The following is a 24307-nucleotide window of genomic DNA, read 5'->3' as shown; positions in this document are numbered from 1 at the left end:
TTAGAGACAGACAAGACAGAGACAAGGAGGGCTAGTTACATCTACCTTCAAGGATTAGAAAAAGTTTCATCAAGGAATTTATGTTGGACTTAAAAAGTGATGATGCCAGCAGGCACATGGATGAGACATGGCATGGGAAAATGTATGGAAGAGGTAAAGAACATTATCTATGAGCAGGGTTCCAATGAATAGAGCTCCAGGAGACCCTGGAATAGACCAAGGTCTTGTCCTTCTGAAACAAGAGTTCTCTCTGGAGAGACCCCCTGAGTCTTGCCAACAGAAGACCTTCTGCCCTCCCAGGTCCCTAATGCAGCTCTTTTGGTTTCTGAAGAGCTCAGTTGGAACTTTTCTCCTAAAAGTGAAATCAAGCCAGTCTCTGCAACTTCTCCTTCCATCACTGTCATTCCTAGCTTATTCTGCTCAGTGAAAAAGGGCAGCTGAAGCCCACTGCTGCAGGCTATCAGAGGGTGGTGAGCAGCAGGTCTGAGTCATGTACACTACTAGGGAGATGTCGTCCACAGCCAGGGAAGATAGCCCTGGCAGGAGAGGCAGGAAATGTGTCCAGATTTTGTGCTCAGAGCTCAGAGGTAGAATGATGAGCTGCCGAGGGTGTGGTGAGGAGGGGAAAAGGTGTGTAAAGGAATTGTCTCAGCCATGGAGGGGAGCACTGGGGGCCGCCCCCAGCAATTCAGAAAGAAAGGTAGGGTGCTGCTCTAGCTTTTGAAGCCAATACATGGTTGTGGAATCTGCCAACCAAATAAAATTTCTTGTCTCAGATCAAGGGCAACTTACACTAGGGCAAAAATACCAACATAATAGTAAAAAAAACCTCTTACTCATCATTTTGAAGCCCAACGTATCGGGGACTGGGCACAAGCATGACTCTAACGTTTTCTAGTTTTCCCTTCACTATGTGCATGAACTGGTCAAGGTGGCTGGATGGTGGCTTTGTAGTGTATGTTAAGAAAGCGTCATCGAAGTTAATACAGAGAGTCTGTGGTTGGTAATGATTCCCGAATGCCAAACGACCCTAAAGAGATGGGGGGAAAAAGGCTAAGTATTAATGCTTAAAGTCTGATCTGGCAATGAACTATCCACCCATCTTACTTCCTCAAATATTTCCAAAACAATCTCCTTTGCAAACCCAAACTATGAAGCAGTTTTTATTATCGAAAGAAAGTATCGTAGAATGTAAAATAACATGAATAATACTATATTCAAATGATACTATTTTGGAGCAGTAAATTATAATCTCTTAAATACTTATAAATATCTGACCATTATTAGCTGATAAATTTGTGCTGAAAATAGAGAGCTATTTTAAAACTCACTTTCACACTTTACCACAATATGAGATTACTGTTATTTTCTAAGTGCAAACTGTGGTTGCAAATATCACAAATAAAAACTTTGTGTTATTAACACATGTTTTATATTTACTTACTGTGCTCACGTTGACCTTTATTACCGGTATGAGAGACCTCCATGAAGATGAGGGATCTTGAGATTCTGTTCTTACTTTAACTCTGAGATTGGAAAAAAGTAAGGTCAAGTCAACCTATCTTTGGAAAAAGGAGCAAGACTGCCCAAAGACATTCCAGCTTCCTATTTGAATTGCAAAGGGATGCAGACAAACTGTAGTTTTGGAAAGCCAGTTCTCGGTTTTCACAAACAAGTCTGACTCTAAGAAAGCAAAAGAGAACAAAATAATGAACTCTAGTGAATAGTTAAGCATCTCCATTTTCTCCTTTCCCCTGAACAAGGGAAAAAAATATAGTGATTTAAATCTATTCTTTTAAATTTTTCAGAAGACAGACTCAAGAAAATGTATGCATCAAGGAAACAGATACCGTTCCTTACAACAACTCTGTTGTAACTCATCACTAGAGAAGCCTCTATATTAAGAACAGCAAAATTATCATGTAATGAATGATAAATTCACCTACTGGCACAATCAGTAAGAACTGATATCCTAAAGCACATACAGACAAACACCTCATACTAAAATAGTTTTGCTCCCATGCACTGAAAATAAAAGGAGAGGAGAAATAAGAGTGGATGGAATGCATATGATTTTTAAAAAGCAACATCTAAAATTCAGTGAAAGTAAAATGTCAAGATTAAATGTAGTCTGTGAAGCTATGATTACAGACAGGAGAAATGCAAATATTAAAACTCAAAGTATTAAGCCTGAATTCAGTATAAGTCCATGTTGTTTCATTTCCACAATTCAATCAAAAGATTCTTTGGAGAAGTAGGTAAATAATTACTTTTTTTATTAGGGAAAGTGTCTGTACATAAATTTAGCTGTAGGTGTGGTTTTTTATTCTTTTGATAACAGGTATATGAATATATATGTAAATTCTCATAGGTATCCCAGAATGGTTGTGAGACAAAAGTTCCTATCAATTAAATATACACAGGCTAATTTGAGCTACTGTACATACTAGACAACAAAACTTTGGTAGTGGATAATTTTCTGTCTCAGTTCATCTATGTACATTCAAAATTCCCTTCATTAAACAATGTTCTTGAATTAGCCTCTATCCTCCCCCTTCTTTCCCTGAAGAAAACTTTATCATTCACTCAGCTATACTTTTACAAGAACAGGACTCTCTTTCACTATAATCAACTCCTACCTGGACTCCCCTGTTTTCGTAAATTATAACTTTAAGGCTCCTGTTTTTAACCTTTTCAGATATCCATTCAATGTCATTCAGGCCTTGAACTTTTTCTTTCAGAATTTTTATTGTTTCTACCTTCTCCTTTCGATTTCCATTTCCATCAACCTCGTCTTACTCCTCTTTGAAGTCTTCTCCAAATCCAAGAGATCGCTTACTCTACTGAACTCTTACAGAACTTAAGTCAGTAGCATTCCTTCAGCTCCTCCAATCACATTTTAAGGTTGTGAGCAGCATGTCATGGACTCCATAACATTCTTAATTCACACAGTGTCAATTAACTAGTTAATTAGTCAATTAACTAAAGTTAATATTGAAGACTATAATGACTTTAAAAATCTAGTAGTGACTCCAAGTTATCTTAAACATCTATCATCCACAATCCATTCTAAATGGACATGACCTTAATACTAAGGACCATACTACCAAAAAATAAGAAAAGAACCAGATCACACTCTTCTCACAACCATGGATAGATGTATTTTTAACCACACAAGAGACAGAGGCAATTACCAAAGACAATAAAGATAACCTTGATTACCTGAAAAATCAAAAGCTTCTGCACAGACATTAATGCATCTAGATAAGAACGGAAGTGGCTGGGGCGGCTAGGTGGCACAGTGGATAAAGCACCGGCCCTGGAGTCAGGAGTACCTGGGTTCAAATCTGGTCTAAGACACTTAATAATTACCTAGCTGTGTGGCCTTGGGCAAGCCACTTAACCCCATTTGCCTTGCAAAAAAAAAATTAAAATTAAAAATTAAAAAAAATTAAAAAAAGAAGGGAAGCAGTTGAATGGAAAAAAAAACCTTTGTATCAAATTTCTCTGATAAAGGATTTGTTTCTAAGCTACATAATAAATTATTAATAAATATGTATAAGAGTAATAGTCATTCTCTTATAGATAAGTAGTCAAAGGGTACAATTTTCAAAAGGATTGCCAAGTATTCCCAACCACATTAAGGAATGCTCCAGATCATTAATAATAAGAGAAATGCAAATCAAAACAACACCGAGAGAGTTCACCATACAACCTGCAAATAGGCAAAAATGACAAAAGAAAAGTAATAGTTAGAGGGTTCGTGGAAAGATAGACTAAAACACAGCTGGTGGAGCTGTAAAATGGTACAGTCATTTTAGGAAGCAATTTGCAATTATGCAAATAAAGTAAACATCTATACTCTCTGAATCAGAGTCTCTGTTATTGGGTTTATACACCAAGGAAGCTATGATACATAAGAAGAAAGTTTCCATATAGTTCAAGATATTTATAGCAGCACTTTTTGTGAGAGCTAAGAACTGGATACAAAAAGGATGCCCATCAGTTTAGGGAATGGCTAAATAATTTGTGATTTGCAAATAAAATAGAATAGTACTAGGTTATTAAAAAGATATATGCAATGGAGTCAGAAAAGCATGGAAAAATCTACCTGAACTGAGTGAAATCAACAGTCAAAAAGCAATATACATAATGACTTTTGCAAAGTTAATATCAAAAATTACACCCCCCCACCAAAAAATTCTAAAGTAAAAGTAACAAAATTATAAAGATTTGGATGAAGATATATAAGAGGATATCCCTAACCCATCTCTTTGTGGAGATGGGGGATTGACAGTGTTACATATTATACACTTTTGAACTTTTTCAATATACTGATCAATTGTGTTGGGTCTTTTCCCCTTTGAAAAAAAAATTCTATTTGTTTTATGGGATGGCACTCTGGGAGAGGTATGGGGAGAGATAGCTACTTGGGTTAACCATGGTTTTATAAGATACAGAAAATATCAATAAAAACATTTTTAAAAGACATATAAATAAAAATAAAAAATAAGAAAAAAATTATAAATTAAGAATGAAAAAAGAATATTTATCATTGAATGGTACCAAAAATGATAAATGGCAGTTTATTGAGCTATCTGCATTGTGCTATGTGCAATATATTATATCCATTATAGATGATTTATTAAGTCCACTAACCAGGTGAGTAGTGTAGATATTAAGGCAAAAATATAAATCCATTCTTGAGACTGTTACCTACAAAACAAAAGCAGTAGCTAACAATAATTCCCTTAAATCTTCAGGCTTTTCACTTATTAAATCAACCAATCAATAAGTCCCTATTTACTGTCCATGTATTTAAACAATGTGCTACCCACAAGGCTAGTTCAACTATTACAGGTCAGTTTTAACCCATTAGCACTTCATTGAGACTTCATCTACAATCACAAGGAATTGGGGGTAGGGCTAGAAAGAAAAAAACCTAAAGGAACAAAATGTAAGGAAGACTCATGCTCAGGCAAATTTACAAGAACACTCTAACTTACACTGTAATCTTAATCAATGGGACATTAGACTCAATCTAACCATAACCTAGTTTCAAGACCACATTGTCTAAAAGCAATTTAAAACACAAAGCATACAATTTAATCAAATGGAAACTCAATGACATTCTGTGATAAAGGCACGGAAAATTAATAACATTTAACATATGGCCTCGAACCTTTCAATGTTGGGCCGTGTCCTCTCCCTCCCATTCTCCAGTATTCTTTCACTATCTTTTTTGGATGGAATTATGGTTGGCTCCAAACCAAACAATTCTTGAAGTTGTCCATAAAGATCGGAACGATTGTAGACATGAAATTCAAAGTCGTTCACCGTGATGTACAATCTAGTTTCTGCCTTTGGATCTAGAGAGAGCACAAGTGTGTATTTGAATTAAACTTTTTGGTCAAATAAAACGCCTTTTTCATAGTTTACTTATGTAATTGAAAAACTGACCCTAGATTCAAGAAGCCCTGAGTTCAAAACCCACTTCTGACATACTGTTTAGGTCAAAGATGAGAATTTAACCACTTATCCACTCCAGACTCTCTAAGACTATAAATTCTAAAAGTTGCCCATATTCATTAGTTAGATCTTCCTCACTAGGAATTCACTGAAACTATAGGTCCAGACTAAGAAATGAATAAACAAAAAATGTGCATCCACACCATAAAAACCCATTTTTCTCTAGTGTATTTGTTAGGGATTACAGTGCATTTCCCTCAAAACCCTCTAAAGGAGACTGTGCAAGCATTATTCTCATTTTAAAGAAGAGAAAATTCATTGATGAACAAGGAATTCAGCACCTTGTCCATGGTCACCAGTGTGAAGGGGCTAGAGCTAGGCTTGAATGTACTTCTAACTTTAGGATTAAAAAAACTTTTAGGATAAAAAAGAATTTTTCATATTTGCCAATAAGTTTCCTTTTTTTTTTTCTGGTAAGGCAATGGGGTTAAGTAACTTGCCCAAGTTAACACAGCTAGGTAATTATTAAGAATTAAGAGTCAGGTAGGTCCTCCTAACCCCAGGGCCAGTGCTCTATCCACTGTGCCACCTAGCTGCCCCTGCCAATGCATTTCTACAAAATCAAGGGAAAAGAAAATAGATTCCATCATTAAATATTGTCATAGCAAAAATTATTCAATGTTTTAACATATTTTCCCTGATTCAGTTGCTGGATGATCTAATAGTTTATGGATTTATAATAAAACAAAAACCATTAAACTGCATGTTCTAAAATTTCAGAATAGCAAAATTAGCCAAAGAAAGACATTTCTTATTAAATCACATTAAATTAGAGGATCAAACTATAAAACAAAGTAGTCTGTATTTCCAACCCGATAGAGTTTTACATCAAGATTAACTTTTTATTTAAATATATATGTACAGGGGTGACTAGGTGGCGCAGTGGATAGAGCACTGGTCCTTGAGTCAGGAGGACCTGAGTTCAAATGTGGCCTCAGACACTTAATAATTGCCTAGCTGTGTGACCTGTAAGTCACTTAACCTCACTGTCTTAAATTAATATATATATATATGCATTTATAATTTATTTATATAATACACATATATAGTTGTCTTTTGTCATTTTTCCATTCCTTCCACTGGGTCAAAGAAAACAATTAAGTACATCTCATACAATAAATAATCCACCACTTTCTTGCCATAGGGAAAGAGATATGTTTTATCCTTTCTTTCCCATTATTATCTCCCCATAGCTTTCCAATTATTTAGCATTCAATTTCTTTTTGATGATCTTTTCAGTTACCCTACTGAGTTCACTGTGCATTGCTCTCCTGAATCTGCATTAATTCTTAGAAATTGTCAAGTTTCTCCAAAGTCCTCTTATAACTACACAGTAATATTTCATTATATTCATTTACATTTTTTTAGCCATTCTTCAATCAATGAAAACTCACCTGATTTCCAATTCTTTGCTATCACAAAGACATGGACAGTTGAATCACCTTTCTCACATTATTTAAAAATTATATCCAAAAAGGTTAATAAGCCACTTTACAGATCTCTCAACAGTGCATCAGTGTGGTGAACCTGTCTATCCAAGATTCTCCAGCACAGACTCTTCCAATTTTTTCCCTCAATTCTCTCACCCTGCATCGAGCAAGGTGAAACCTCAGACTTAATTCTATAAACTCCAGGACCATTTCATGTTTTAATGAAAGGTCCTATTGCATTTAATCAAGTTAATGACAATAAATCATTTGGCTTCAAGTCTTGTTTCAGAAATCCATGGAGCAAACCAGTCCTTTCACCTTTCAATATCTTAGATAATTCTTTAAGATACTTTAAGTTACAGATCAGACAGATTCTGACCTGAAGTTACTACAGAAATCATAGGTTAGATCCCAAAAGAGAGAACAGAAACTTAATCAATTTAGATATACAAATATCTGCTCCTTGTAAGAAAATGTTTTCTCCAAAAGCACACATCAATGTGGATAACTGCATAAGATCTGTTTAGAATAATGCCGCAAAGATAAACTACTCTGCAAAACTGAAGAACTCTGATCAACTCAATGTCCAACTATAACTGTAGAAGACTGATGATGATGCATGCCACTTACTTCCTGATGAGAGGTAAAAGGGTTCAGGAGACAAAATGAGAGATTCCAAGGTTTATTAACTTATATAGTAATTTGTTTCATTTTACTATATATCAAGGATTATGTCTTTCTTTTAACAGAATATACAATAATTTTATAAGTTGAAGAGCTGTACATGTTTTAAAAAAGGAAAGTCACATACACAGGCATGCTTGTTTTCTTCTTAGTATTCACTGTTCTCTGAACTTTGCTCATTTTATTTTACTTTAGTAGGTTTATTTTATTTTGTGTTGTATTCCAATAACATCAAACTGTCAGAATTCAATGACATTCAATGAAAGCAAAAGATTTGTTCATTTAAAAAAATACTATCCACTTTAATTTTCTTGAAATTTCTTTCTTGGGAGGTATATGTTTTCTTTTACAACATGATTATTATGGAAATGTTTTACATGACTACATATGTTAAACTTGCTTTCTCAATGAAGGGGGTTGAGAACAGAGGAAGGGAAAGAATATGCAACTCAAAGTTCCAACATTAAACAAATGTTAAACATTGTTTTTTACATGTAATTAGGGAAAAATAAAATACTAAATTTAAAAAAAGAAACTATTATCCATTACCCTGTTTGTCAATAGACTAGAATGAAAGAAAAATAGAAGTAGTATTTATTATGATTTACGCTTTTAAGAATTTATCAATTTCTGACCAAATCATTCAAAATCTTCTTAAGTTGTCCTGAAATGACAGGAAATTTTTGTTCAGTCATTTTTCAATCTGACTCTTTGTGACCCATTTGTAATTTTCTTGGCAAAGATAGTGCAATATTTTGTCATTTCCTTCCAGTTCATTTTACAGATGAGGAGACTGAGGCAAACAGGGTTAAGTGACTTGCCTAGGGTCACACAGCTATTAAGTGTCTAAGGCTGGATTTGATCTTAGGAAAAGGAGTCATCCTGACTCTGGGTCTGGGCTCTGTTCATCGTACCACCTACCTGAAACCTATAACAGGAAATGCCAAGTAGTAAAATAAAAACAGAAATCTCACTTTGTTCAGTCAATAGATTACAATCAATACCTAATAAAAACCAAGCAAGGAAAACAAACTTACAAGTCATTGCCTCAATGCCCATTTTAAGGTTAATGACACTTACAGTTTTATTCCTGCAAGTATCTACTCTTCAGAACAATCCTAGGAGGGAGGTGCCATTATGACTCCCCCAGTCTATAGCAAGCAGCTAAGTACATTCCCCAGGATCCCACAGCTACGAAGTGTCAGAGCTTGGATCTGAACATGGGGCTTCTGGCTCTCCTGGCTTTACCTCCTGGGTCTGATTCAACATATTTCTAAGAGGGGGATGTTGTGGGGAGAGCAGAGGTGGGGACAGAAGGAGCAGCAAAGACTACGTAGGAGGTGAGACTCCTCCAAAACAGAGAACAAAGCTGAGCTTTGAAGGAAATCCGGGATCTAAGTGGCAGAGGTCAAGAGGGAGGCCCTCCTAGTGCAGAGGCAGTCCATTCAAAAGCAGACTAGAGACAGAAAACTGTATGCAAGAAGCAGAGACAGTGTGGGCAGGCGAGTAACTTGCAGCAAGTCTAGGATGGTGGAGGCAGCCGGGTCACACAGGGTCTGGTACCCTTGGTCAGCAGAGGATCTACCATTTGATCTGCAGGAAGCTCCTGCAGCTTCACAAGTAGGGGGTGACATGGTTAGGTCTGAGTTTCAGAAATCTCTGACAGCTGGGTAGAGAGGGAAAAGACTGGAAGCAGGAAACCAGGGTGAGGTGCTTGCACAAGTGAGAGGCTGTGAGAGTCTGAAAGGGGCCCTCAACTGACAACTCCTCATTATGCTGCCAATAGTTCTGGTTCTCTGCACATGCTGAAAAGGCAACTTCTCTTGATTATTCTTATTGGGTGTGCTAGTCCCGACAACTGAAGTCATCTCTGACTTTCTTCCCTGTTATTTTCTAAGAATTCCTAGGGTTGTCCTTCAGCTCTTTAGGCTATATCACAACTTCCTTTCTCTACAATATCTGTATATACATTAGTTATCTCAAGTTTCCCCATTGCGGTTTCAATATACTGTGGATCAGCAAAAGAAATTAAATGGGAATTTTGAGAAATTTTGCAGAAAACATAGATAACATGCAAAGGTCAGATGACACAGAGCCTAAGACTAAATGCATAATCCAAATTTTACAGTAAATACCTCATTTAAAAAGGAGAGAAAAATCCAAAGTCCTTCTCTGGTTTGAAAAGAAGACTAAAAAATTTTACACGGACAATGCTCTTAAGTTCCATAATGTGGAAGAGATAATTGTATAAGAGTTTTTCTCTGCAATATCATTCCCTTCTAAATTCTAGTTGAAAGTTTTCTTAACCCAAGTTCACTAGTGTTTTTAAGCTTGAAAATATTTTCAAACAAAACATGAAATATTTTTAAAAGAAACCATTTTGGTGAAAGTTTGATGTGCCAACATTTTTCTTTTTTTTTGGGGGGGGGGTGAAGCATACACTGTTCATTTCTCTGAAATGCTAGGAAAGGAAAGGAGAGTCAGAAAAGTTAGAGACAGGGCATCATGTTCACAATTAATTAAATCTTAGAGAATCAGAGTTGCTTGTAGCATGGTTCCTCCTGCTTTGAAATCTGGAGAGTATAAGGATAGAGACTTACCTTACAGGATCTATTCTGGGATCTGGCCTTAGGCACTTCCCAGTTGCATGATCCTGGTCAGGTCACTCAGCCTACCTATCTCAGTTTCATTAAGGGTTACATGAGGAACAGATAATATTTATAAAGCATTAATTTATTACCCTTACTTTAGAAAAACTTGCAGTATAAATGCTGTCTCACCAATTAATGCTAATATTCTTTGCCATTTTACAAAAATTCTATCCAAAAGGATCACTGGGAGTTGCCTTCCCTGAGGTCTGGGTCTAATCAGAATGAAAAATTCCCTGGAAGTCCCCTTCTTCTGGTCCTCCTGGGGCAAAGACCATGTACCCTGGCTGTCCAGGTGGTCCTCCTTCACTTCTCTTGGCCCTTCTCAATTTTCTTAACCTTCAACTACTCAGTAAACATAGAAAAAAATACAATCTCTATTCTCAAAAACGAAAAAAATCATCTATGTGGTCTTGTAAAGAAAAAAAAAGGCACATGAAATTGTTCCTTAAATAAATGAGAACGGTATCTGCTTCATTGTAGAATGTCTAAAATCAGCAAAACTCCATTAATCTATTCACATTGCACTATAACTGTTTTTTGAATTAACATTTCCATCCAAAGCCAAATGCGAAACACTTCAATATCTTTAAATTAAAAAATCTGATAATTCCAAGTATGTCATGGAATAAGACTGAATAATTAATTTAAAAAACATGATAAAACTCACCGTGTTGCTTCTGTTTGGGGTTATACATTTTCCACCACCGAAAAATAATAAATCCATCCTGAATTCTGAATAAAATAAATTACAAATGTATAACTATAGATACACATAGACACAGTTGTTTACCTAAAGACAATCCACAATTAATTGTGCCAAAAGGCAATACTGACCTAAACACATCTACCCAACCAAGGTCTTCCCTTTCAAACTACTCCTGGGAGGTCCCTCCCACCTGCAGGTCCTATTTGCCCTGATATTTGCTCACCATCACCTCTGCTTCTTACTCAGTCCTAGAATTTAGCAACAGGGATTAGTCAAAAGTGACAGTGAAGGAGCATGTAAGGCAAGGAGAAAGATGGGGACCTCAGCTACTGTTGTTCCCACAGTCCCAGCATCTAGACATTTAGAGCAGATAAGCAGGGGTGAAATGGAAGGGAGTGGGAGGGAAGGGGGCATTCTGTGCTTCCCCTACCAGTGAAAGAGAGGTGGGAAAACAAAGGAGAAATGACAAACTCAATCCTCCAACCTCCCAGACCCTTTTTCACCTTACTAGCTAGAAACTCAACCCCAGCCTCTTATCTCCCCAAAGTTTACATCTCCACTGTAATCAACCATCTCATCTCTACTAGAGATCCTTCCCTCCCATGAAAATGAAAATATTGTTGAAGAAAATGCTCTCCAACTTCTAAAGAAATTTCTGGTTGGACACAGCCCTGTGTCCAGGAGGTGCTGAATAAACACTTGCTGATCATCTCCCCATAAAGCTCTCTCACTCTGGCATCTTAAGCACCCTGGCTCTGTAGGCTGAGCTAGCTAGATCATGACGCTCCCAAGAGGAGAAATCTCTGCAGGAGGCAGGGAGAGACCCTGGGAGGAACTGGGAAGCCCCAGAAAGCTCCCTCACTCCTCCTCTTGACTCCTCGGTGAGTCAAGGGCATGGAGGAAGGTGCCTGCCTTTAACACGAGGTCTAGAGGGCAGCATCACCTACAAGAGTCAAGTTTCTGTGATTACAAGAAAATGGAAGGAGAATGAAAAGAAGTCAAATACAAAAAACAGTTCTTATTGTTTTTTTAAACAACAGAATGGGGATTCCATAGGAATCAATGCCCTTGTTGTGACATTTAGTGGACAAAAAGAAATGGTTCTACTGAACACTCAGAGCTATCCAGGAGGCGAACGGGCAGCTTTAGGAGGTTGGGGGGAATGGATCAGGTATATTAGGTAGCATTCTTATCTAGGTATGGCTGGGTCTATGTGGCCTTGGAGGTCACTTGCAACACGTTCTGCAAGTGATGCTGTGAGTCTAGGCTTGAAAAGAAGGAAGACTTCCTACATATGTCTTAATTGTGATTTACAGACTATATCAATAAAATTTTACTGTTTATATCAAAATTACCTTTATTAACAAATAGTTAATACCCCTTTGAGCAGGAACTCTATTTACTAAAGAGTGAATTATAAGGATATTTAAATCTTAGAGAAATAAATCATTTTATCGGATGATATATCATTATTAATATAACAATGGAACAAGGTACAAATTTATCAGCAAGGAATTTATCCCAAGTTATTCATTTGCACTTTTTTTGGCCTTGTAAGAAAGATTCTCACCTAACAGACATATCTTCAGTGATGTAATAGATTTCTCGGACCATCACTTTTCCAGAAAGGACAGAGAAAGAAAATGAACCTGTTGGAAGAAAAAGGGTCAGAAGAGTCATCTTTTGGATGTAACTTCATTATGAATCTCCCCCTAGAAAGACATTAAGGGCCTTCAAAATAAATTCTTCAATTTCTCTTATAGTTCATTTTCTTTTCTATTTTACTAAGGTTGAAAAAGTTAAAATTTCACCACTTCAGAGTAAATGGAAATGCAAGCTTGAATTAATGTAAAGACAAAATTATTTCATATTTTCAAAGAGATTCAAATTTATTACTTATTCAAGCATGTACAGAAATTAGAATTTAAACTAGGTAAGATTGTCCTTTCATAACAATCCTTTAAGGACATTCTTACCAGTTTGGTAAGCTTGTTTGGTTTCAGGAAGAGGAAAACACCCCAAAGTGGGAGTTACTAGGTCAAAGCAAGTTCCTTCCCTGCCTTCCCCTTAAGTTGATGGGTGACTGTGTATATCTATGTCTTGTTCATGTCAGTTCCTACATCTATAAATATAGGGTTGGGACAAGACAATTCCTAATGTCCCTGCATGCTCTCAACTTGTATCATCTAATGACAATTGCCCTTCTCAGTTATGATTATTATATTAAATGTCTATTTTTAAAATGACACGTTCCCTTGGGCTGCTTCTTATCACTTCCGATCCAGTCATCTGCTATTTGCAGTCATCTTTATTTTCTATACAAATGATGCTTAGGAAATTACAATTGAGATTAGAGTTATTCAAATTCAGAATCAGTGGCTTAATGAGTCAATATGTTAGAACCTATAATATTCTTCCAAATTATTTTTCCTTAAGACAGAGACCCTCACTAACAGGTACCTACTTTCATAACTCACCAAGCCATAATTTTTTTGATGTGAGTGTTCAGACCACTAAAGATCTCAACCCCTCTTCAACTAAGAAGGTTGTCTGGAAGATCAGCTTAAACTGCTGAGCGGTCTTTCCTAACTAGGCTATTTCTTGAAGGACAAGTAAATAGAATGGAGAGCCCATACACAAGAAGCCTTTCCATCTTATCAGCAGCTGCTGAGAATCTGAGCAGCACTGAGAGACCCTGAGCAGAGGTATCAGCACACCATATCAAAAATGAGGATCAGAGCGGTACTCTGAATTATTCTGAAAAGAAAATGTAACACAAAACTTGGGGGTCTCAATCTTTACTAGGAAAAAGATATACTAAAAACACCCCACTAATAAAAACTTTAAAGACTAGTTTAAAATAACTTTTACTACACTGTGAATTTTATTGTACCAAAGTTTAATTTTTTTCTCCAGGTGCCATTAAAATAGAAACTTTATAATAAAATGTATGCATTAAAATTATTTTTTAAAATAAAAAATTGCCTCGATCATGATCATTTTAATTTCCAGATCTAGAAGGATAATTTTTAAAAGGTTTTTGTAACATATAAAAAAATATAAATTTTAAAGACAGCAGTTCTGCCAGGCTTCTTTTTTGCTAATGATCTACAGGGACTCTTTTCTTTTTAACCAAATCTGAACCTGGTCCTGGCTTTTCTATTCTAATACACAGTTTGGAAGTCATTTAGTTGTATTAATTAGCCAGAGACTGGGCACCTTTTCCTTTGTTCATCAGTACTCAGAGATGAGGTTTTGAATCCTTCCATCCTGAAGACCTACTTGGACCCCATGTCTACAATTACCCAGACACTAAATTCAAAAACATGCATTCAACCTAATATCTCCTTTGATATTTCCTCATTGTCTTGCCTGCCTACATTGCTATCATTCTCCCAAGTACAACAAAATACAGTAAGGAGAAGAAAAATGAACAATAAGTGGTTCTATTTCAGTGACTGATCTAGAAGCTGACCAATATCCAACCACTACTATGAAATATGATATGTAGGAAAGACTCCAGTAAGGCAGTCCAACCAATAGGAAATATAAGTAAAATTTCAAAACAAATGTAAAAAAGAAGTATGGTTTATAAAATATACTTTGAATGGGGGGGGGAAGAGTAGAAGGAACAGATCAAGGAATCAGAGATTTAAAGGGAGAAGGATCATCAAGGCCAACCCCATCATTTTACAGATGAAGAAAGGGGGGGCCCCATGAGAGGTAAACTGACTTATCCAGAGTCACAGATACAGACAATTCCAGAAGAACTTACCAATATGAATGTAGCCATTCTTGTACCATCTATTAAGAACCAATGTTAAAATAAGTCCAACATTCCGGGAATTATAATAAGTGAGATATATAATCCATCCACAAGACAAAATTGTAGCTGTTGAGAAACAAATCACAAGATTTTCATGCATTTTTGCTGAAATTATTCAACTGTTCAGCACAATTAAAGAGTTAATAAAAGGAAGAAAGTGAAAACATCTAAAAGAATAGCAACTGAAAATATTTTTGCTGTAGTCATCTTTTGCCTATAATTTAATAAATGGTTCTTTTAAACTACAAGGTGTTTCCTGTTTGTCTATTTTTTCTTTCCCTTTCCTTCAGAGATTAGTCAGGAAAAGTCAAAAGCTGAGAGCAGCTCCTTCTGAGCATCCCTGGGTCACTATCTTCTCTTGACCCTCCCTTTGCCTTTTCTTGCTCAGCTGCTTCTATCCTGCCCATTCTCCAGGCAATGCCTAGATTCCAGGGTCAATTCCAAACCATTCCATCCAACTAGGCTGCCAGCATAAAACAAGATAAACTTCTCATAATATGTAAGCAAACAGACAAAAATGAGATCAACTTCAGCCTAATTTAAAACTTAGCCATATTAAATATAGGTTGCCTTGTACTTGAAGGTTTGTCACTAATTAGCTAATAACCTACTTTTAATGAAATGTCATAAAATATGATAGGGAAAGTGATGTCCTAATGTGATTTCTTCAATGAAAAGACAGTTTCTAAATACTCAGTCTTTTTGAAACACAAAATCACAGAATTTACAAGTAGAGAGGGACTGGAGCAGTCATCAAGGTTGGGGGTCAAACCTTCTAGTCATTTGCTTTTGTATGGTGCACAAAGTTAGAGAGGTTTTTATATTCCACTGTAAATTGAGGTATAACATTCTACATTATGATGATGATCATTTTAGTATAATTATTATTTACATTATTAGATCATGAACTCCTAGAGGGCAGGGTCATCTTTTTTTGCTTTTCTTTGTATCTCCAGCACTTAGCCAAGTATTTAGCCAAGATGAGATGCTGATTGATTGACAGATTTTCCTTCCCATTTCCCATTTGCCATGCAGTTTGTGGACTTTCAACTCCTCCTTCATTCCTTCCTAACTCAAGAAACTGTCCTTATCCTGGAGTCAGCCTGACTTTGTCCCTCGCTCTCATCAGTCCCCTTGGCTCCTCTGACTAAAGGGCTTTGGTTTAAAGAAGGGACTCTGCAGGGCCCTGCTTTTTTGACCTGTGGATTAATATTTACAGTCTGCCACATAGTAGGTGCTTAATAAATGGTGCTTGACTGATTGATTGCTAAAGTATGAGGGAGAAGAAGTGACCGGGTAATCGTGCTGTAGCTCAGACAGACAGAGAGCAAATGAGTCCCAGGGATAACAATCAGAGACAGTCAGTGGTAGACAGTCATGCCCTTTACAGAAGCGATGCTGATGCTGATACAATCATCAGTCTATTAAATACAAATACACAAATAACACCCTGTGGCTCCTACGACACTTTGGTGCTGAAGAGGATGCTTTTGCAGAACCCATTGGGAGATGAGGACAGGTATCCAGATACCTAAGATAATCTATGTGTTGTACATAGATAATACATAATTTCCTTAACCCCCTCCTCCATACTATTATATGGGAACAATGAGTAAGTAGCACATTATACATCACCACAGGTAAGCACATTACTGCACCTATGTAAACCCAGTATCAATTTTGGATCTAGCCAGGTCCTGAGTCAGGGAAAATGTTATTTAAATTTCAGCTACTATATTCACTAATCTGGAAAGTTTTACTTCAATATTTTTGGCCTCATATTCAAATCTGATTTAAATTTTTTCCCAAGCTAAAACACAAAGAATTAGGTATTTGCCATATTCTTTATTTTTTGCTTTAAATAAACAACCATAAAGAAGAAGAAACAATGATGAATAACTAACAAAATCATACTTGAGGATTTAAGTGCTGACTGTATACAAAAACTTGTGCTACTTTCTGGTACTAAATGTACTTTCGTGGCTTAGTATGGGGAATAAGCTAGGAACTGGTAGAGTTCTCAAGCATTCCATTTCTCCAAATAAATCTTAAGTACACCTGGAGTCAGTCAATATTTTTGGAAGAGGGCTAATTTAAATATTTAAATTTAAATATATTTCTTCAAGCAATGATTTAGCTAAGAAAAAAATTGCAACATCTTAGCATCTGCATTTCCTGCATTTAACAACCTAGAGATAGAATCAATTTCACTCACCCACGAGAAGCCACACCACATTGGAGTTATGTTCTGTTAGAAAATCTTCCAACTGAGTGATACTTGGGACAAAGCTTTCATTTTTCCTTTGATCCATTGTGAGGAATCAGCATCTACAGGGCAAAAGAATTTCAAAGTTTTAAAATTTAGTAACACATAATGACTAAAACTCTCAGTGAAGTCATGATAAAAGAAGCTAAGCTGTATTTTGGTACATTATTTTTCATAATAAATATCAAATATAGGGTAATTTTTAAAAAGAAGATCCTAAATGAAAGAAAAGAAACTGGACTGCCTATACAGACAGCATTGCTACAGCTAAAACCAAAAAACCTAGTCTTAATTTAAATGTAGCCTTAGGCAAATAATGTGTCAACTTCCACAAAACATTTTCTGTTTTGTCATTAAGACTACTTACTATTAAAACCACAAAGCAGGAAAACAAGTTGGATGACAATATTACCAACCAAATAGTCACAGATTTCTAGGAGCCAAGATAGTAGTTTAAGCAGTAAATTGCTATAATTCTCCTATATTCACCTCCAAACAACCATAAAATAGCACCTCAAAACAAATCCTGAAATAGCAGAACCAGAAAAAAGACGTGAAACAATCTTTGAGCCCATGAAATTTGGAAGATTGGTTTGGGTCAAAGGAGAGCTCAGCACAGGCCAGGAAGTTCACCAGCGAATCGGCAGCAAGTGCCACCTCAAACAACTTGTGGGAGATCCTGAGCCCCAGGGCAGTGAAGCAGCCAAGCCCTAACACCAGGATCTACCTGGCAGTCTTGGCATAGCTTGGGAAATGGGAAGACTCCAACCCCAAAAAGGCCATATGCTTTAGCACAGCCCTGGGCCAATAGGGAGCCTCCAGTGGCCCAGGAACTTCATTATTCTCCCAGGGAATGCAGTAGTACCCCCAGAGACTTATGACAAACAGGTTCAGCACAGGTAAGCTGCCAGATCCCTATGGCCTCCAGCAGTAGTAGTCATCCATTCACTACAACCCCCGTTCCAGTGCAGCACAAGACTTTAAAAAGATCCCCTGTGGGTCTCAGGGCAACATCAGCACAAACACCAGGTAAACAGTCAGCCCTTGGCACAAGAAGACAGACACAATGCACTTTCCATTTCCAAAACATTTCCATTTCCAAACAGAATTCAAAGCATTTTTGAGAGGGAGAATAATGTGGTGGGGGAAACACTGGCCTTGGTGTTAGTATCCTGGGTGGAGTCTTGGACTCCAATGAGATTCTAGATCTATGTCCTTGAACAAGTTATTGAGTATCTCAGAGCCTTAGAACCATCCTTCACTTATAAAACAGAAATAATAACAATTACAATAACTACCTGATAGAGTTGCGGTGATGGCCTAATGATGGTACTTTATACAGCTCTATACAATTGCTACCATTATGAATATTAACATTAATAATATTCATAATGTTCTTCACTTATTAACAGCTAATCCTGATTCTTAACTCTTCTGCCTGGAATCCCATGCCTGTATAATCTGATGCTACCACTAATCTAGGTGATGATGGAGTTGTGAACTACTGCATTTCCCCATGTATAAAATGCACCTTAATTTTGGGACCTGAAATTTGAAAAAAAAAAACATATTACATAAAGTTATTGAACTCAAGTTTTATTCATCATGAAACTCAAGGACCTCCTCCTCCTAGCTACTCTCCTTCATACACTCTAACCTCTAGCTAAAATGTACTAATTCCCATCACCTAAACATGTTTTCATGTTGTTATGTACTCAAGCTTCCAATGTTTTCCATGCCTGGAATGTCATCCCACTCCCTACCCTTTCTTTACTTGCTGAATTCTCCCCCTTACTTTTTTGAAGGCCAACTCAAATTCTACTTCCTCCAGCAAGCCTAGCCAGATCTTCATTCCAAACCCCCTAAGTACTGGCATTCCCCCTCCAACCCCAGAGAATACCTTTATTTTAAACTCTACATTATTTATCATATAATACTGTATAGTACAATATAAGCATTATCAGGTCAAGGATGCTGTCCAACTTTGAGCTGTGATTGTCAAGATTGATGAATGTGACACAGGCTTGCACATCACTTACTAACAGCATGACCACGGGAAAGTCCCTGAATCTCTCAGTGACTTCCTCTGTAAAATGAAGATATTTTACCTGTAGAGGTTGCCTCCTAGGATGGAGAGATTGAAAGGGCAGCAGCAGCCCTTAAACTCTCAATGACCCTAGGCCATCAAAGGCAAAGCATGGACTGAAGCGTTTTGGTGGGGGAAAGAGAGGGGGGGAAAGAAAAAAAGAAAGAGACTCTAGGAGTCACCCTTGCACATAGAGCTGTTTGCTTTTGAGTTTAGATACTTTTTATCATATTTTTTAAAATCTTTCTATTCTCTATTTTAGGGTTTGGGGCACCAATGACTGTTATACTTTGTCAAAGGCTTTCTACTACATTTATTTAGATAATTATGATGTTTGGAATGTTGTTTTTAAACATGAATAATTAGGTTGGCTATTTTTCAAAATAAAATATCCTTGAATCATGAATATAAATCCAACTTGGTCATAATAAATTATTTTTAAAAATTAAATACTGTATTCTTTTGTCAAGATTTTATTTAAAATTTTTGAATCATTATTCATTAATGATTTTAGCCTCAAGTTCTCATTCACTGTCCCCAGGTTCCTTCTAGTCTTCACTAGATCTCACATGAGCACTTTTGCAATTTCTGAAAATTTTTCTTTGATGAAATTCTCTTGTAAATAGATCTGTACCAATTCTCCTGGATTTCCCCATCAAGAGTCAGGTGGGTCTAAGTCTTTGTGGAGGAGCTGGGCTGCACTTCTTCCTGCTATTCTCTTAACCTTAACTCACCCTCGGGGCCTGGCCAGTAGCAGCAGCTGCTGGTCCAGGAGTCTACCTCTCTATTCAGTAAACTCCAAACAAGTCCTCTGTTCAGTGGTCAAAGTCCTTCCTATCTTTTCCTATACCATCCTCCCCAGTCGGTACTCTGGGATCTGGTCTCACCTAAAACCAGACCTTCTACAAGCAGTCTTTCCTAGCCCCCCTCAATTCCAGCGTCTTCCTCTGATTATCTGTTTTATTTGTATGAAGTGGTCTGACTATCATCCCTCCCACTAGCCTGGGATCTTCTTGAGAGCAGAAACTAATTTTTGCCTTCCTTTGTAGCCCCAGTTTTCAGCACAGTGTCTGGCTATAATTGGCAGTTAATAAATGTTTGCTGACTAACCTAAATAGTTGCTTATCGTTGCTTTTAAACAGTGTTTAACATTGGAACTGCCAATTTAATAAAAGTGTCAACCATACTAAAGTTAATTTATAGACATCCAAAAGAATCCTTTGGAGGAATAAATTATCTAGATTATCAAGGGAAATAATTAAAAATAAGGTAGGAAGGAAAGGAAAATAGTACTATTAGACTTCAAACTACATTATAAAATGGCAATCATGAAAACAATGTGGTACTGGTTAAAGAAGATAAATGAAACATTGAAGCCAAGAAAGAATAAAAAGCCAATGGACAACTCAGCATTCAATACACCCCAAACCATAAATTACCTAAGAAAGAACTTCTTATGTGAATCAATTTACTGAGAAAATCACAAAGAAGTCTGGAAGAAATTAGGCTTGGCAATTTGGAATTACACCCAAAGGTAAATGAAAACTGATCTAGCAATACCACTACTGGGTCTATACCCTGAAGAGATGATGAAAATGGGTAAAAATATCACTTGTACAAAAATATTCATAGCAGCCCTGTTTGTGGTGGCAAAGAATTGGAAATCAAGTGAATGTCCATCAATTGTATAAGTAATGTTATATTTCATTATTAGAAACCAGGAAGGACAGGAATTCAGAGAAGCCTGGAAAGACTTGTAAGAACTGATGCTGAGCGAGAAAAGCAGAACCAGAACATTGTACACCCTAACAGCAACATGGGGGGGGGGGGGGTGATGATCAACCTTAATGAACCTGCTGCTCATTCCATCAATGCAATAATCAGGGACAATTTTAGGGGATCTGTGAAGGAGAATACTATCTGTATCCACACAAAGAACTATGGAGTTTAAACAAGGACCAAAGATTATTACCGTCAATTTTTTTAAAAAACTGTCTTTATGTATTACATAATTTTGCTATCTCTAATATTTTCTTTCTTCCTCAAGGATACTTTTTTTCCTCTCAACACACTCAATTTTGATCAATGCATAGTATGGAAATAATGTAAAGATTATAAGAGTGTCTTCCTTTGGGGGGAGGAAGGAGGAGGGAAAATTATAAAATTCAACACCTTACAAAAAACGATTGGTAGAAATTACTATTGAATATAATTGGAAAACAAATAAATAAAATATTTATATAATAAAAAATTAGGCTTGGATTAACATCTAATGATTTATTTCACAATTAAATTCAAAATTAATCTGTGATACGGTATCTAACGATCATACTGAAGAGAAATAGATCGCATCCCTTCACATCTATAGGGAGAGAAGGAATTCCTAAGCAAATATTGGATGGAGGCAAATACAGAAGAATTCTGATTATATTGAGTTCAAAATTTTCTGCAAACAAAATTGATGCTAGATAAGAAAGAAGATGTATCAGATATTTTTGACACTGAATAGGTACAGACAACTAACAAAAATATTTAAGACTACTCTAATAAGATGTCTGCTCTAATAGGATGTCAAAGAAAAACTACAAGTTATTAAGAATCATTTGAGAGAATGTTCCAAATAATAAGAAAAATACAAATCAAAACACTTGAGTTTTACCTCATGCCTTGCAAATTGGTAAGGTCAAAGACAACAGTAGTCAGTGTTAGAGGTATTGTGGAAAGATAGGCAAATTAAATGCATTTTTGACAAAACTACAAGCTGATACTAGCCTGGAAAGCAATCTGGAATTATGCAAACAAAGTGACTAAAATATCCATACTCTTTTGAGCTAGAGTTTTCACTGTTATGTGCTCCAGGAAAGTCAAAGACAAAAATAAAGGCTCCACATACATCAAAATACTTAGAGCAGATTTTCTGTGGTTGCTCCCAACTATAAGCAAAGCAGATGTCATTTCTACCAACAAGAGAATAAGTAAACAAATTGTGATACAAGACTGTAATGGAAAATTATCATTCTGTAAGAAAAAATTGAATATGGGGCGTTGTGGATAAAGCACCGGCCTTGGAGTCAGGAGTACCTGGGTTCCAATCCGGTCTCAGACACTTAATAATTATCTAGTGTGGCCTTAGGCAAGCCACTTAACCCCATTTGCCTTGCAAAAACCTAGGAAAAAGAAAAAAGAAAAAATTGAATATGATGACTAAAAGAAAGCATGACAAGACTTATATGAATTGATGCAAAATAAAGTAAGCAAAATCTGGAAAACAATATATGCAATGACTGTAACAATATAAACAGAAAAAATCACACAATAAATGAAACTGAATGCTATGAAATTAAGAAATCAGGTTGACCTCAAAGACTTATGAAGAGATACTTTCCCCAACTTTTATGTACAGGTGGTGGTCCAGGGATATAGAACATTAAAAATCAAATCAGAATCATTCAATATGTTGATTGGTTGTGGCAATCACCCCCCCCCCTCATTTCTTTAAAACACATTCTTTGATAAAGGATGGATCTCCAGGAGGAGCAGAGGCAATGCACTGGCTAAGAATTGGAAATGAAAGGGATGCCTATCAATTGGAGAATGGCTGTAGTATATGATTATAATGGAATGTTATCTTGCTGTAAAATTCAAGTGTAAACAAAAGAAATCAATAAAAAATCTTTTTTTAAAAAGAGCAGTGGGGGCGGCTAGGTGGGGCAGTGGATAGAGCACCAGCCCTGGAGTCAGAGTACCTGAGTTCAGACACTTAATAATTACCTAGCTGTGTGGCCTTGGGCAAGTCACTTAACCTTATTTGCCTTGCAAAAACCTAAAAAAGAGCAGTGGATAAGATTTCTAGAGTAGAACTCAACCAAACCTGGACTAGGTGTATCAGAGCCTCTGGAACATCACTTTTCTCATCCAGAAAACAAGACATTTCATCAAGCTAAGCAATTCTCTTCTAAATCTAACATTCCATTGTTAAAGGACTACACAGAATTACAGAAATTTAAAATTTAAATTCTTAAAATGTCAAACCAATAGAAAATTCCTTAAAAAATCAGTTTCTAAATATTTTACCATGTACTAATCAGCATATATTTTTGAAAAATAAGACTGAAAAAAGTCAACCAAGAACAATTACCAACTTAAATACTTCCCACATATACAGTATCTTTATGTGTTCTCATTACACAAACTAAAGTTGTCTTTTTTAAGAATAGAAAACAAGGAGACTTTCACACAAGCAATGTAAGAGAAAACAAGGAGCTTTTACAAGCAATTGATAACAATGGGCCACATTTTTACTGTTTCACAAATGATTTAAAGATGTAAAGAATACAAGATACCACTGTGATTGGTTGTTGCCCTGAAAAAGAATTTGATTTAATAGAACAAAACACCTACATTAAGGTTTTCTTTCAATAAGATGTCTCATATCTATATAACAGTAAAACCATTCAGTAATGCTTGAAAGATTTAACAAAAGAAAAATCCCTTTTAACCAACCTTTGCTCATAAACTTCAGATAAGGCACAAAACTGGAAGGTGTATGTTTATCAAAGATATTTCCCACTAGGTGTAAGAGGTATATAAGAGATCCAGCACAGAATGGTGAGGCCCTCCAGATGCTCTTCTTGGTTACATCTACCCTTGGAATAGGGAGGCATCTCCTAGAAGAAATCTAGACCCATATAAGAGTTTGGCTTGACCAATGACACAAGAAACATCACACAGATGAAGAATGTCAATTATCATGAATACTGTATATCTTGAGACAGACAGCACAGACGAACAAGTTAGGTCCATGGCTGAGTAGGAGGAAGAGATCAAGCTCCAGGAACAACAGAGTACCAACAGTCAACATATTTTTCCTCTACTCAGTTCTCTAACTCTGTAATCTGGTTTTGACTTTATCTCTCACCGAAAATTGTTCTCTAGATGAACAATGAACAATTAATTACTCAATAAACCTCTTTTCAAATCTGATACTACTTCCCTTCTCCTCAAGGTTTTCTTGTTGTTGCTCCCTTTATATTCTTCTCCTATTCTCCTGCCACTACTCCTCAGTCCCCTTTGCCAGGTTACCACCAGTTCCCATAGCGTCTCTGTTCAGGGTCCCCTTGTCTTCTTTT

The 24307-nt window shown here is 36.4% G+C and overlaps 1 protein-coding gene across 9 annotated transcripts in view; it reads right to left on the bottom strand.

Moving 5' to 3' along the window:
• BLTP1 (bridge-like lipid transfer protein family member 1) overlaps positions 1–24307 on the bottom strand; it is a 220707-nt gene that overhangs the window by 179119 nt on the left and 17281 nt on the right. For 8 of the 9 annotated variants that reach the window (XM_074228344.1, XM_074228349.1, XM_074228350.1 and 5 more), the window contains exons 3-9: positions 17042–17154; positions 14776–14892; positions 12571–12649; positions 10962–11026; positions 5183–5369; positions 1445–1526; positions 837–1030 (exon numbers count right to left, since the gene is read on the bottom strand). In XM_074228344.1, the coding sequence (XP_074084445.1) occupies positions 837–1030; positions 1445–1526; positions 5183–5369; positions 10962–11026; positions 12571–12649; positions 14776–14892; positions 17042–17138 (821 nt within the window). In that variant the 5' untranslated portion in view covers positions 17139–17154. Of the gene's footprint in view, positions 1–836; positions 1031–1444; positions 1527–5182; positions 5370–10961; positions 11027–12570; positions 12650–14775; positions 14893–17041; positions 17155–24307 lie in introns of those variants that run through there. The other variant, XM_074228352.1, reaches the window with a different exon arrangement.

This window comes from Macrotis lagotis, chromosome 3 (genome assembly GCF_037893015.1).
Source record: "Macrotis lagotis isolate mMagLag1 chromosome 3, bilby.v1.9.chrom.fasta, whole genome shotgun sequence".
Taxonomy (NCBI): Eukaryota; Metazoa; Chordata; class Mammalia; order Peramelemorphia; family Peramelidae; genus Macrotis; species Macrotis lagotis.
This window is presented reverse-complemented; position numbering and strand designations above follow the sequence as displayed.